At 45.2% G+C, this 13,983-nt stretch overlaps 2 protein-coding genes across 7 annotated transcripts in view; one reads left to right on the top strand and one right to left on the bottom strand.

Annotated features, from left to right (window-relative positions):
* Positions 1–1,559, bottom strand: part of LOC142571328 (uncharacterized) — a 150,749-nt gene extending 149,190 nt beyond the window's left edge. For 4 of the 6 annotated variants that reach the window (XM_075679597.1, XM_075679595.1, XM_075679594.1 and 1 more), the window contains exon 1: positions 1,325–1,559. In XM_075679597.1, coding sequence (XP_075535712.1) covers positions 1,325–1,372 — 48 coding nt within the window. In that variant the 5' untranslated portion in view covers positions 1,373–1,559. The remainder of the gene's footprint in view (positions 1–1,324) is intronic. The other 2 variants (XM_075679593.1, XM_075679598.1) reach the window with 2 other exon arrangements.
* A 3,557-nt stretch (positions 1,560–5,116) lies between these two features.
* Positions 5,117–13,983, top strand: part of LOC142571327 (transmembrane protein 164) — a 40,678-nt gene continuing 31,811 nt past the window's right edge. The window contains exons 1-4 of the mRNA XM_075679591.1: positions 5,117–5,251; positions 8,395–8,516; positions 9,189–9,347; positions 10,114–10,413. Of these exons, the coding sequence (XP_075535706.1) occupies positions 8,442–8,516; positions 9,189–9,347; positions 10,114–10,413 (534 nt within the window). The 5' untranslated portion in view covers positions 5,117–5,251; positions 8,395–8,441. The remainder of the gene's footprint in view (positions 5,252–8,394; positions 8,517–9,188; positions 9,348–10,113; positions 10,414–13,983) is intronic.

The following is a 13,983-nucleotide window of genomic DNA, read 5'->3' as shown; positions in this document are numbered from 1 at the left end:
AAAAGAATGCACACAGTTGTGCCACGTTTTTGTAGGAACGTTAACCTCTCTCACATATTGTACATATTAGTATGTCATTGTTGCTTATTCATTGTGCTCCTGTGCAGCGGCTCTACGTAGTCACAGTCATTACTCGTGTTCATTAATGTGCCACAATGTTCAGCTTGTGGACTGCTGTTTTGCTTTCATCTTAGTAAATACTCCCCACTGCACAGTTCTCTATTTTTTCCAACCTTGAAGTGCGATATGTGTGTAATGACTTCAGAAGGAGGTTTTACGCTTATCGCTGCTTTGTTTCTGGCAGATATTCGCAGCAAGATTTCTTTCTTTCTTTCTTTTCTTTTTTTGCCTGTGTCATTCAACAAAAAACAATTCACATCATTCCTTGCCTGGCTCGTCCGGACTTATGAGTCAGTAAAACGACCACCACCACTCCAATAGAAATGAGTTTTCTCTCTTCCTTGTTTCCATTTATTTCTTATTTTTCTAGCGAACCAGGCAATCAACAAGACAAGAACGAGAATAAAAAACAATGTTGAGTTCGAGCAAGAAGAAAGCAAGGTAAGGACTAAGTAAAACCCGCTGCTGGGCTAGTTAGTGCATGATTAATTACCATAATTGTTGCGCAGCAAAAGACGAGGGACGACAGAAGCAACGTGGGGAGCGCCTGTCTATGTTACTTCTGTCCGTCCCTCGTTTTTTGTTCCACCACAATAATGATAAATAAGCACAGTTTTCTCTTAAAGTAGTAAGAATATAAACGCAGCTAGGGCACTGTATACATTGAACGGCTAGTGTGCTTAGTTATGTTCACCGTCTGTGGAGCATAATATGAATTTTCTAAACACTCAAAAACCAATAGGCTGCTCGCTACCGATCAAACGTTGTTCCATGCTGCTCAGTGAACGCAGGCAGACGCTCTACGAAACGCTGTACTAGAGAGTTTACTACCAAAATCCCAGCAACAATTAACGTACCACTGTCGTCGTCCATTTCTTTTTGTGTGTGTGTGCTGTGGATCACGTCTATATCCTAGCACAATACTACTACTAAGCTAGAACAGAGGCCGAAACCAAAAGACACGGCGACTAATGAAGTCAGTTTGACGAGTCCCTGGCATCTGCGCCGGCCGCTATATATAGTGGCATTCCACGGCGTCCTGACCAATTTTACAAGGCTTTCTAACATTAACTACAGCTAGTATAAATGCTGACATTGTCCGTGTTTAACTCTTACATTTAGGTTAACCTCCCGGTACGTTGGCTGGGCGTTTCATGCGATATGTGCGCATTGCATGCGTAGTCCGAATGTAGCTGCGACTCACCTTATACCATTTTTCACAACACTCGCAATTGCCGTGCGACTTGTCCATTGCGTATTTCCACACTTGCGCACTAAACACCAAATACTAGTGAACATTTATACGTTAGTCACCACGCACGTGGTATTTGTTTACAATTATCCCGTGAGCTGTGCCGCCATTGACCGTGACGGAGACGGATTATGATTGGAGCGTAAAAGAAGGAGTCCTCCAGCACACGCCATGGCAAGCGTCGAAAGTGATGAAAAGAAAACGCTGAAATTGCGGTAGCGCTGCCATCGCCTAGTCGCTGTCGTCTGCTCAATGCATTATTGTTCATGCGTCACTTACGCCGTCTCCGTCGCTGCTTCTCCGTTTTATTCACAACACGTTGGTGGGGAATAAAATTACTGTTTCCGCCACCGAGCACAGTAGATACAGTAGAACGAACCAGATACAGTAGAATGAAGCGTTTGTCCAAGCTTCATGCAGTTGGTGTAGGGTCTCCGACGCCATAGAGTTTCCTACAGATAGATAGAATAAACTTTATTTTCCAATGGATAAGGTGTTCTACCCACCCCCCAACACGCAGGTCAGGGGGCGAGTGCCGCCGCCTCAGATGCAGGCTTGGAGGTTTTGTGTCCCAGCCTCTTCAGCCAGTTGGACGAGCCGGAGCTGGAGCTCAAAGTCCGAGATGCGCAGCAGGGTCTCCCAGGTGTCTCTACTACCTATTTTGTGCGTTCCCTAGGAGAGTATGGACATTCCCATATTATGTGGTCGAGGGTCCCTCCCGCAGGAAACTCTATGCCTCCCGCCCCACAAAGATTACACCTATCGCTGGCCAAAAATTACTAGAGAGAACTCTGGCGCTAGTGTCTATGGTCTATGGGAGCTGCAATGGGAGCGGTTGTTCCGGTATGTTCCCGTAGGAAACTCTATGGCTGTTCCAGCACGGGAATTACGGGAAGTACATGGATTTGCCTAAACTTCGTCTTTTTGGCTTCAAACAGATTTGTGACTTCGTAAACTCGTCATTTTCAACAGTGTATTGCGTAATAAATAATTAAATAAACATCATTAACATTGCCCGATGGCAGGATTCGAACACAGGGACTCTAGCACAGAAGCCTGATACTATTGAAACCATTAAGCCATAGAGTTTCTCACTATATTACCTAGAGGGAAATCTGGCACTGCTGCGCTGTGGTGGCACGGCCGCTCAATGGAACGCACTTCGTGCGGCCTGTCGCGTCGGCCAAGAGAGGCGTGACGCGCCTAGTTCCCGTCGCCACCGCCGCAGCGCCACTGCTCCGGGACAGTTGCGGGGGGAGAGCTGTGCGCCGCCCGCCGCGGCCGCGCGGTCAGCGCTTGATTTGTTCCGATGAAGAGCTGTGTAGCGGTGTTTCACAAAATATGAATGTTAATGTCAACTGGCGATTTGCTACTGATAGCAGTACGTCAGCATCGCTGCAGTTGTCAGCGACAGTTTGTGTAGGAAGTCACCTATGTTAGGTGCGCTTCTTCGAGCGTTCGACACACACGAAGTCGGTTATCCGCTAAGTTGTTGCATATAATTAGTTGGTTAGCATAAAATGCTCGTTTTAAGAAGTCCGAACTCTGATCAGTCTGGTCCACAATTAGAGCCGATGATTAACGCTGTTTTACGTTTCTGGACATGCAGAAATGTACTGCATTATATAGTTCAGCCGGTTCACGGGTATATGCGGGAAATATTTTGCAAATGGGCACTACTAGCCTACATCAATGGTCGGAAAGAAAACAATAAAGCCAGAAGTCAGTAGGTCGAGTCCAGTTTTTCTTTTCATTTCAAAGTTCATGTACACAGAAGCTGAAAGCGTTACAAGCGCAGAACTTTCCTCGAGAGAGGTTTATGTGTAAGCAAAATTTTTTCAACTGTCGAATTCAGGCTGCTAGCCCTGTTCGTCAACAATAGTCTTATGAGCTTGCTCAAAAATACTCTGCAGAGGTCCTCAGCGTGGTTGCGATCCTCTTTTTCAGAAGTCAGCGCCGGAAATTGTGTGAAATGAGGAAGTATAGTGCTGACATCAAGTTGTTGCATAGCCTGCTGGTTCGTCTCACGTCTGAGCACTTCATGACCTTGGTGACGAAGGTGCATACAAGCTTACACAGGCCAACTGCTTCTATTGTTGGGTACCTTAGCCATCCATCATCAACGTTGCGGATCAATCTATAAATTGCTTCAGCTGGCCTCGCTGCATGAAAAAGGAGTTTGCAGGAATTACAAGCCACCTGAAGACGAGCATAAAAATTTAGCTTGAAAAACGGTACTAAAAGAACATAATCTAATATATATTCGTAATGAAATCAGCCACAGACATACCTCAATATATATATATATATATGTGTGTGTGTGTGTGTGTGTATGTATATGTGTGTGTGTGTGTGAATTAGTCGCTTAAACAAAGGACAAAAGAATGCACGCCTAATCCAATTTTTTTAACTTGTAGAACAACTGCACCTTTTCCTCACATGCACGTGCAACGTAGCCGGCCAGGTATACGCAATCAGCTATCAGCTACAAGCTCACTCCACATAGTGATGAATTCAAGCTCACTCGAGAGCTCACTGGCTGCAGATGAGATGGCAGCTGACAAGACAAGTTTCACCATCCTGAATGGGAAGTTTAACGGCTGTTTTCGCCAAACATGGCGAAACCATGTTCTTCAACCATGCTGCCCGCCGTTGAGGATCGCACGGAAATTCATAATATCGTATCGTCGGATCTTTCCTTGCGTTGGTGCTGCACAGCGGCACACAGCAGTTGCGCGGCATGGCACCGTCTGTACTAACGTCTGTTCACACCGTACACGATCACACACGTGCGCAGAACCAGTAGGGCAGTCGTATATCATAAAGAAACCCGCTGCGACGCGTGAGACCCACTGGCTCTGCGGCGCTCGGGCGCTCTTCCTCCTGCAAAGCGTCCTGGAGCAGTGGCGCCCCGACGGCGGAAACGGTAAACTCTCGCATCACGCCCTCGCCCAGTAAAACCGGCGCTACGCGACGGGCCGCACCAAGTGCGTTTCCATTGAGCGGCCGTGATAGTGCATGCGTGCATGCATGGGAATGCCGGTATATTGTGACTTCGGATTGGCGTCGCGCTTGGCAAGGTGCCTACCACAGAGTTTCAAACTCTATGCTCTATGGTGCCTACTCTGCCCATAGAATAAAGAGTGTTCTGTCACGGCCGCTCAATGGAAACGCACTTCTACGTTTCTGTGCTATGCCGTGGTTCTGTGCTATGCCTTCGTCCTGTGAACATAAAATAGGCTGCTGATGATGATGATAAATTCAAGAGACATCTGACGAAAATAAAGTTTTTCCACCTCCTCTCCTGAAGTTGCTTTGGAAGGAAAAGAAAAAATGAATGTAGGAAATGTTATGAAGTTTACGTTACTGAATATCAACAATCAGGAATCGGCTCTGTGGGTGGCAGTAGCGGGCGTCAAAAATAGCCGAAAGTGCCGAAAGCATGAAGCGTTGCAGCCTCCGAGATTGACGTGAGGAAAATGTCATAACGCATGGCTATGGCATGGCTTTTTTTCCTCCATGAATGTTGGAGTTGTACCGGTGGTCGTAGTTACCGTGGTTTTCGCATTTCTTGGGTCGTGACAAGTTTGGGCAACTTCACGGGGCTTTCACTCGAGGTGGTGAAACAAGTGTCGAATTTGTGCAATCATGAACGGCATGGCGAACGATCAAACTGAACCGTGCACTTTAGGCACTGCTGCATCCTCGTCGTTGTTCGCCGTTTCCGGGTGGGCATACGCGGGTGTCAACCACAGCTTGGCAGGCAACGGCGGGCCCGAGTGCGCCCAATTCGTATCCACCCGGAGGCGCCTCTGGGAAACGCTGCTCGCTGTGCTCTGGGCTACGGCACTAGCGCTGTGGAGCTGGCGGCGTCTGCAGGTGGGTCCGTTTGTTGGCAAATGAACTGTTGGCCCATCGACCAAGCCAGGATCAGTGCACCTATGATGGATCAAAGTCGATAATACGATTCCATTGCGAGTGCGTTCATTTTCGCGCATTGGCGCGGCCGACTGCGTTGTCACCACAGTCGGCCAGTCGAGAACTGTGTGTGAGAGTTATTATTCCTCACATAAACCACTTCCTCCTCGATAGCAGTGATCACGCGCTGAAAGAATGGAAAATTTCCACAAGTGGTAGCGCCAAAAAACAGGTGTCCATGGCTGATTTCTGTAATTTGTTCATTTGTGTCACGCATGCTGCACATATAAAAAGCCAGTAATGACCGGGATAAAGAGTTCGGCATCTGCATAGAACGATCGAATGTTTTGTCTCTTTCGTTAAAGAACTACTACCTACTGCACATTTTCCTCTGCTTGCTCTTTCTTTCCTCGTTGGGCTCAAAAGTTGATCGCTTGCGGAGATGGCCGTCATCAGGCGTTGGAACACTGTGCGAAATCAGATCAGCCTGTTTTTTTAATGTTCACGGCAGGACCAAGCGCACTCCCAACGATCTCCTACTACTGCACCTGCCTTGCATCAGCTGACTCAATACGATGCCTGCAAATTTAATCGCACCATGTCTGCCTTCCATACTCGACTCCATCTCTTAATCGCAACCTGAATATCAATGCAGCTACACATGTTTGCTCACACAGGCTCGGTTCCTCTTAAGATTATGCCTATCATTTTCCATTACATTGTTTGTTGCACGGTTCATAGCTTTCTCTCAAGCCTTTTTTTGTTATCTTCCTAATCTTGTCCTTCCTTATCTTCCCCATAAATAAGGTTTTGCATTTTTGAGATTATACTTCAAGTTTATTAGAGATCTCTTTTAAGGCACAATAAAATTCGATGTTTCTCGACTTTTTGACTGTTATTTGCCTTTCAGCTTCCCCATACCTCAAGAATAGCCTTGACTGGAAAGAGGAAAAGACAGTACAGCCACATAAACCTTTCTGCCTGTTCTTTTTTTTTTTTTTACATTTACAGTCAACAGTTACAGTGTCGGGGTTTATCACCATTGTAACTTACTATAATATGTACATGCATATTTATGTATGTTGGAGCCTGTCATTGTGCAGCACTCTTTCTACTTTACAAAACTAAACACCAACATTACCCTTTCAACATTCGCACTGGATATATTAAAAGCCAGTAGATCCTGCCAAGTGTATGAAACGATGAGAAAACTAGGGGCTCAAGGATTTCTCTAATAGTGTGCACCTGATACAATCGAACCTGGATATATCGAATCTGAAGGGGATCACAAAAAAGTTCAATATATAGGTAATTTGCATTGCTATAATAAATAAAATAAAAATTTTGTACAAGAATTTCCAAGGGGATTTTACAGCTGTTCGACGCGCACAATAATTTGTTATATGTGGGTACAATATATCCAGGTTTGACTGTATTCTGTGAACTCCCTTGCGAAGAACGTACGCATACCGCAGTGGTAGAATGACAGAGAACAACTGCTCATAAGTGTTGAATGTGCATTTTTGCCTTCATCTTTGGTTTCATTATTTATAATAATAAAATAATAATAATAATTAGAGTGCGGTACTAGTAGAGTGACTTTATTGTATACCGCAAGTCATGTTAAGTGTTCTGCTGCACGGTAAAGCTCCACTTTTCTGCAACAGCATCTCTTAATGACTTCACAGAGCTTCTCCTCGCCCAAGATGTCAAGCGTGCAGTCTGTGCCCTTTGCAAAGTTTGTCAAAGATGCACCATTGCATTAGCTTAGCATCAACTGTAGGCATTCGGCAAGAAGACAGTGAAAGTCATGTAAATATGTAGCCTGAGCTTCTAGTTCTGTACTTGTGGAGAGCAGATCATTTCTATATGTTTTTATAGGGACTCAACCTGATCAGCAAGTTCTTTGGGGAGTTCGCTGTCACAACAAATGCCTTGAGCTTTTCACTCACTCCTGCAAATGTTGTTACTGCGCCCTATTATGGTCACTGCTGAGGGCCCTGATAATCTGGTGGTTTTCGGATGAATCCAAATTGTCTTTTTACCAGGAAGTGTTTTTCGAATCTCGTAGGAGTAATTGAAAACCCGGAACCATACCTAAAAGTTGGTACTATGCGATGACTGTGCACTCTTCTTTTCAAGGATAAACTGCCAATGCCTGCCATATGTGCTTCAACCAATTTTTATTTGTACATTTCCAAAGTGGCTCGCTGTTCTCCAAGGATAGTGCACTTAAAAAGTACCATATTTACTAATGTAATGCCCATCCTTGTGCAACGCCTGTGCTGCTACTTTGGAGGGCAAAAGTGTGGGAAATAAATTCAGAGCCCTTCCACCATGTGAAGATGGAAGGCCAGCGAAGCTGTATTGCTTGGTAGCTATATTCAATTCTATATGATGGTTATGCTATGTCGGTTGAATAAAGGCACAAACTCAACCCGCCGTGGTTGCTTAGTGGCTATGGTGTTGGGCTGCTAAGCACAAGGTCGCGGGATTGAAACCCGGCCACGGCGGCCGCATTTTGATGGGGGCGAAATGCAAAAACACCTGTGTACTTAGATTTTGGGTGCACGTTAAAGAAACCCAGGTGGTCCAAATTTTCGGAGTCCCCCACTACGGCGTGCCTCATAATCAGAAAGTGGTTTCGGCACGTAAGACCCCATGATTTTTCAAAGGCACAAACTTGTGTAACTGTGTTGTTTGTTTCATCCTTTTCTTTTTAAATAAATTTTTTGTTTATTAAAAAAATCTAATTGCCTAAATTTAAAATTTTTCTTTTTAATAATAATAATAATAATAATAATTGCTTTATACATATACACTGATGTTTTGACATGGATCGTCATAGACTAGCGTTTGGCCAACAGTGTTCATCGCTCCGGTGTACTGTTTTAGAGTGAAAGCTCTACTCCTCCAGGTACAACTCCCACGGTCAGTCTCGACGTGCGTTTGACCTTCAGTCACCAGCTCGCAAATGTGAAGGTGTGACATGGCATCACATGCTCCACTGCAGAGAGGCGATGCAGTAGCGCTTGCTCACGCCTCGCTGCTGTGTACCACGTGACTAGGCTATTTGTCAACATCTCGGACAAATTTTTTTCCAGATCCTAGCCATAGACAGCTTCGATGTAAAACATCTGTTCTTACCCTTATGCCTGGGACCTCTTTGGGTCCCACGTGTGACAAGGGTGCACACGGGAGAGCACGGAGCCAAAAAAACAGTCAGGTGAGCAGCTCAGCAGGCAAGGGGAATTTTTCCATCCTGGTCCGTGCATTTGAGCATCCCCATCGAACATCAGCAGCTCTTGTGGAATGTCGGAGAGAGGCTAGCACGCATAAAGTTGATGTCGATGTTGCAAGGTGCTGCAGTTTAAAGGCAGCAGTCGGCTTGGTTTTAAAACTCTTATTTAAAATAATTTCTCGGTAAGTTTCACCAGCAATATTCTGTGGGTGATAACTTATTGTACAAAGTAATTAAATAGCAGTTGCTCAATTGTTGAAAGCTGGAAATTTTTTGTTGGTGATCTTTTAATGATGCTGAATGCACTGGAAATGTGTTGAACTAAATTTCCAACGGGCAGGATGAAAGGATTATATTTTTTCAAAACATTTACCATGAGCATGCGTACACTGTGGCAATATTTTTGAGAGCCTTTTCGATTTTGCCAGTGTGGGCTGTGCATTTTTTATATGCATATGAATCTGAGTGTCAGCTGGCAATATCTTACTCAGGTACAGCAACGCAAAGTTCACTCAAATATTTTTTTATATCAGCGAATGATATACATGACTCAGTCTGCTGTGCTGTTTAAAGCTGTAGAAGTTTTTTGCTGCAGGTTTCAGAGATAGTTCCTGTATGACGATGGCATTGCCAAGCAGAAGGGATGTTCATGTGCAGGTGCCTCCAGCGCCAAAAGTTGTGCGCGAAGATCGTGGGGGCAAGCGGTGTCTGCTGGTGCTGCTCTGTTTGGTGTTTGGCATGGAACTTGGCTTCAAGTTTGCTTCGCGCACCGTCATCTACATTCTCAACCCCTGCCACATCATCACCATGCTACAGGTGCAGAGCGCCTGCCACAAGCTCTTTGCTGCTGCACTGCTTCCTGTGGAGCTCAGCTGCACTTGTTAAATTTGGGCTGCCTTTGTCACGGCTAATGCAAATATGGGAGAGCATGGAGTCCATTGTGTAAGCACGGTGTCACCTGTAGGGTCTTTGAGGGTGTAGGCAATTTTTATATAAGGCTAGGTAAATTAAATACTACTGCTGAGTACACATTTTCCTTAATTCAGTGGCACCCACCAATGTTGCTTAGTGGCCATGGTGTTGCGCTGCTAAGCACGAGGTCTGTGTACTTAAATATAGGTGTACGTTAAAGAACTCCAGGCGGTCCAAATTTCCGGAGTCCCCTGCTATGGCATGCCGCATAATCAGATTCTGGTTTTGGCACGTAAAAAACCATAATTTTTTTTTTATTCAGTCGCTGTGGTGTTCCAGTGCTTTAGCTCAAGTTTACAGATGAAATTGCCAGCCATTTTCTGATGAGGGTGGAATGCAAGAAGAATGCTTTATGTGCACAATAACGATTCCTAGGTGGTAAAAATGTACTTGGAGCCCTCCACAACAGTGTGGTTTTGGGACATTAGACAGAATCAGCGAAATGTTTTTCCCAGGCAAAATATTAGATATAAAGACTTGAGAGCTGAAGTGCTTGAGTTTTGATTTTAGCCACTGTGTTTTCTTTGTGCTCCCCCTGCTGCCAAGCCCTCGCTCTGAATGCTGCCATACGGGTGGTGGAGAACCTACATTTCAGTGTTGCCTGTTTCAGATAGTAATGCTGGCGGCACCTCCCACGTCTTGCCTGCTGACGGTGCTGTTTCGAGTGCACATCCATTGGCTGAATGGTCCCCTGCTGGCACTTCTGTTTCCGGTGCTGAACACGCGGCTGCTGCCGCTGGAACAAGAGGTGTACTGGGTGCAGCATGGACTGATGTTGGCCGTGCCCTGCTACCTCATGCGGCTGGGTGGCGTGTTTAGCACCGAGCCCCTGGCTGACCTCAGTTGGGGGCTGCTCAGCCTGGCGCTGCAGTACCTCTACCACTTCCTTGTCCTGCAAGCGCTGGCACTGGTGCGTACTGCGAACACTCAAGTTAATCCTCCAATGGAAAAAAAGAATAATTTTTTTTCTCGGCATTGATTAGCTTACAAAATGCTCAAAGCTGATGACATATTTACCAAAACAGAGTTGGAAGATTGGTCAAGATTTGCTCTAGCTGGCAAAACCTTTTATGGAGCCATACTTGGTGGCTCATGCTTTTTGTCGTGCCTGGTCCACCATGAGGCTGAACATCCCTATAGCTCACCAGCATGTGGCTAATTAATGGCAGTTAGGTATGAAGCGAATGGTGAATAGTACCGAAGGAAAAAAGGAATCAAACTAACGGAGGTTTTACCATGGTACTATACCCTAGCACAGCCCTTAAAGAAACAACTGACTAGAGCATTTGACAAGATGGGAGATAAGGTATTACTGATGTAATGAAGAACTGAGATTTTAGCTCAGCATAGAAATAGGTTGCGAGAAACATAAAAGTACAATTTACTGTTTCAAAACTTTCTAATTGTTTAACCATATTTTGTTTATGTTCACTACATCTCATTTTGTGTTCACCATGCATGCTGGGTTCACCTTGCATGCAGCTGGTGACCACTGCCATGTGTAACTTAGTACAACAGGACAAGTGCCTTGTCGCAATCATATTGCCTTGAATTCAAGAGGATCTAAGTAGAATGAGGCAAGGTTCCCAATCATGGCCCGTGTGATTTTTTCATTTGCAGGCTTTCGAGCTGGCTATCTCCTGACATGAAAACTTGAAAACTGCAGGGCTTAATGAGAAATTGTGAATAGCTTTATAGTGTGCATGGGTGTATGTGCCATCAGTGTGTTCTCATATGATTATCATTATATACCATATTTCTCACCAACATCATAGGTTGGCGTGCTCATTCGTGGGTACGCCGACTCATTCTCACTGTGCACTCGTTTCGCAAGGGTGACATGGAGTGTTAGTGAGTGGGCGTGAACCTGAGTGAGTAAATAACCTACAAGAGATATTGGTGAATGAGTGTTTGCTTATTCTGCCGGCCTGTGTTTAACATCTTGTGCAGCAGAGCAGGCCATGCAAACATTTCTGACTAGCCATCTGTTATGAAGTTGATACAGCGTGGGCAGCTCCAACAGCTGTCAAGGTGGTGCTGCAGCGTCTGTCTGAAATCAGTGAGCTGCAGACATTCACAGATTGTTTATGTTAAGGCATTGAACAAGGAATCATTTGAGGCAAGGTGATTGAAGGAAATTATTTATTATCTCGAAGAAGCAGTGGAATCCAAGCCATGGCAAAAGTACAGTCAACTTCCATTAGTTCGACTCTGACAGGACCGACGAACTTTAGCGAATTATTCGGCGGGGCGAATTAAGCAAGATGCAGAAAAATATGCCAAAACACACTGCTCGTTAATTTCGCAGTACTTACTTGAGTTTAACATGCGTCCGAATCAAGCGTGCACCCACTTCATATTTATACAAAGTAGAAAACTAACATAGAAATTGCTGAAAGCTCCTAACCAGACTAGAAATGTAATGCGTACTCAATTTTTCAGAATGGTGGCCGGGTTTCTAAAGTCAGCTTTGCCGCACAGTTTTCGAAGTCAGCCTCCCTGCAATAAAAACATGTTATGTGGTAAAGCATATAAATGCCGCGAAGGCAGTTTTGGTTTCGTATCTGATTTCACTGCGCAGGCAGTTTTCGGCCCAATCAGGTAAGTACTGTAATCAGACATCAATGAGCTACCATTCTTGCTTGAAGACCTTCCTAGGGCAGGCCGAAAATTTCCATTTTCGACGGAAGACGACGTGTGTTCAATGCATTCACAGTCCCCGAAGCTTTGCCGAGACAGATGCTGCCACAAGTAATTGTTATTGAGGTCACCCCTTTGAGTGACCCCAATGCGGGCATATGGACTGGTCAAGTTTGAATTACCTGGAAAATTCAAATTTTAGGATTGAAATAACGAACATATGAGTCCATAGAAGTGCATGAGCACCGGCTGGCACCTTTGGTTGGAATCGAATTAACCGGAGTCTAATTAGCAGAAGTGTACTGTAGTGCACAAGAGTTTAAAGGTGGTTTTCTTCCAACATGGCAAACACATGGCAAACGCTGCACCATACAGGGCAGATGCTAAGCAGAGGAAAATTGGAAACACAGCACTAACGCCCAAACACACGAGTACAGATAGTGGGACAGAGTGCGGCTGAACTGCCAAAAAAATCTCTTGCCAGGCCATGCAAAATACACGAGGGTGCCAGCAACATATGCGTCAAGTGCATGCGTTAACCCTTTGAGGGTCATTGCCATATATGTAAGGTGGCAGAAACTAATCCCAAATGGTCCTGCTGGCAACTGAACGTATGAAAAAATTCACCTTTTCAGTATGAACCACTGCCTAGCATCGTTCTGGAGGTGCTCTAATGTTTCGTGACTTCTAGAAAAAAAATTCTTAATCTGCTGCCGCCCCTTCACTTTCATGAAAACGGATTTATCGAGGCTCTGGGTGGCCATCGTAAGGCTCCCGTGGCACACCAGAGGCGGACAGCGCCATGAACGGCAGTGGTCCAGAGCACTGGCATGTCAAGCAGACGACGAGGCGCTCACAGTGCTTCCAGCGATTTCGCACTGCAGGTTTTGAGGCCTGGCATACTGGAAGACGCATTTTCACGTGCTTGCTTTTGAGAGAGGTTGCTACTTGTACAAGGCAGGCCACATTCATGGCATCACGTAATATATAAAGCAAAAAATTGTACAAATTGTGATGCAGATTTCTACCTATGAACAGAGTTCACTGTGGTAAGCTAAGATGTGGAACTCCAGCAGTTATATTCCAGATGTTATTTTGCTGTGCATGTTAACATTGTCACGTATTTAATCATGTAAACAGAGGAAGAGCGCGGAAATTATGGGCCAAGAAAGGAGGCATACATCTCCCTTTTTTGTTTCTTGAGCTGCTACACCTATCGCACATGTGTCAGTAAGTTCCCATTTTCTGTCTGTTGTAACGTTTTTATCTTTTTAATGCTTCACCATTCTTAATGTCTTAGAAACTAGCCCAATCTTCACTCATGGCCCATTTCACACAGCCTAGCGCTGCGAGAGCCATTGGTGGTGGCGAGTGTGAACACGCCGGTGCGTTTGCATTCGCCGTTGATGCACAGCAAACGGTCATGTGCCAGACACAACCATATTGGGAAGCGCGAGAAGCAAAAGTGCACTCTAGAAAGGAGACTGATGCACTGATAATACGGCAAAATGATGACTGCAAATCTGAGTGCTTGCCTTTGGTGCCCAAGCTCCGGAGCCGTTACACTTGAGGAGGCGAAGACAGGTACATAATTCACATAGGACATGATGCTCTTGCTTATGAATGGCTCCTTTATTAATGGTAGAACAACTAGACCATAACAAAGCAGTGTCGGAAATGTACAGTGCTGAGCGATTGAAACTCGGTATTCGGAGCGCACAGCTGCTGCCATTTGCTTTTTTTTTTTTTCCTTTGCACCACATGTAAGTGCTAGGTAATCGCCGTGGGACCAGTGCAGTCACAATGCTTAACAAAGGCATCAACAACGGTTCCTTGTCTC

The sequence above is a fragment of the Dermacentor variabilis genome, chromosome 2 (genome assembly GCF_050947875.1).
Source record: "Dermacentor variabilis isolate Ectoservices chromosome 2, ASM5094787v1, whole genome shotgun sequence".
NCBI classification, from domain to species: domain Eukaryota; kingdom Metazoa; phylum Arthropoda; class Arachnida; order Ixodida; family Ixodidae; genus Dermacentor; species Dermacentor variabilis.
Note: the sequence above shows the minus strand (reverse complement) of the source record. Positions and strands in the feature narration are given on the sequence as shown.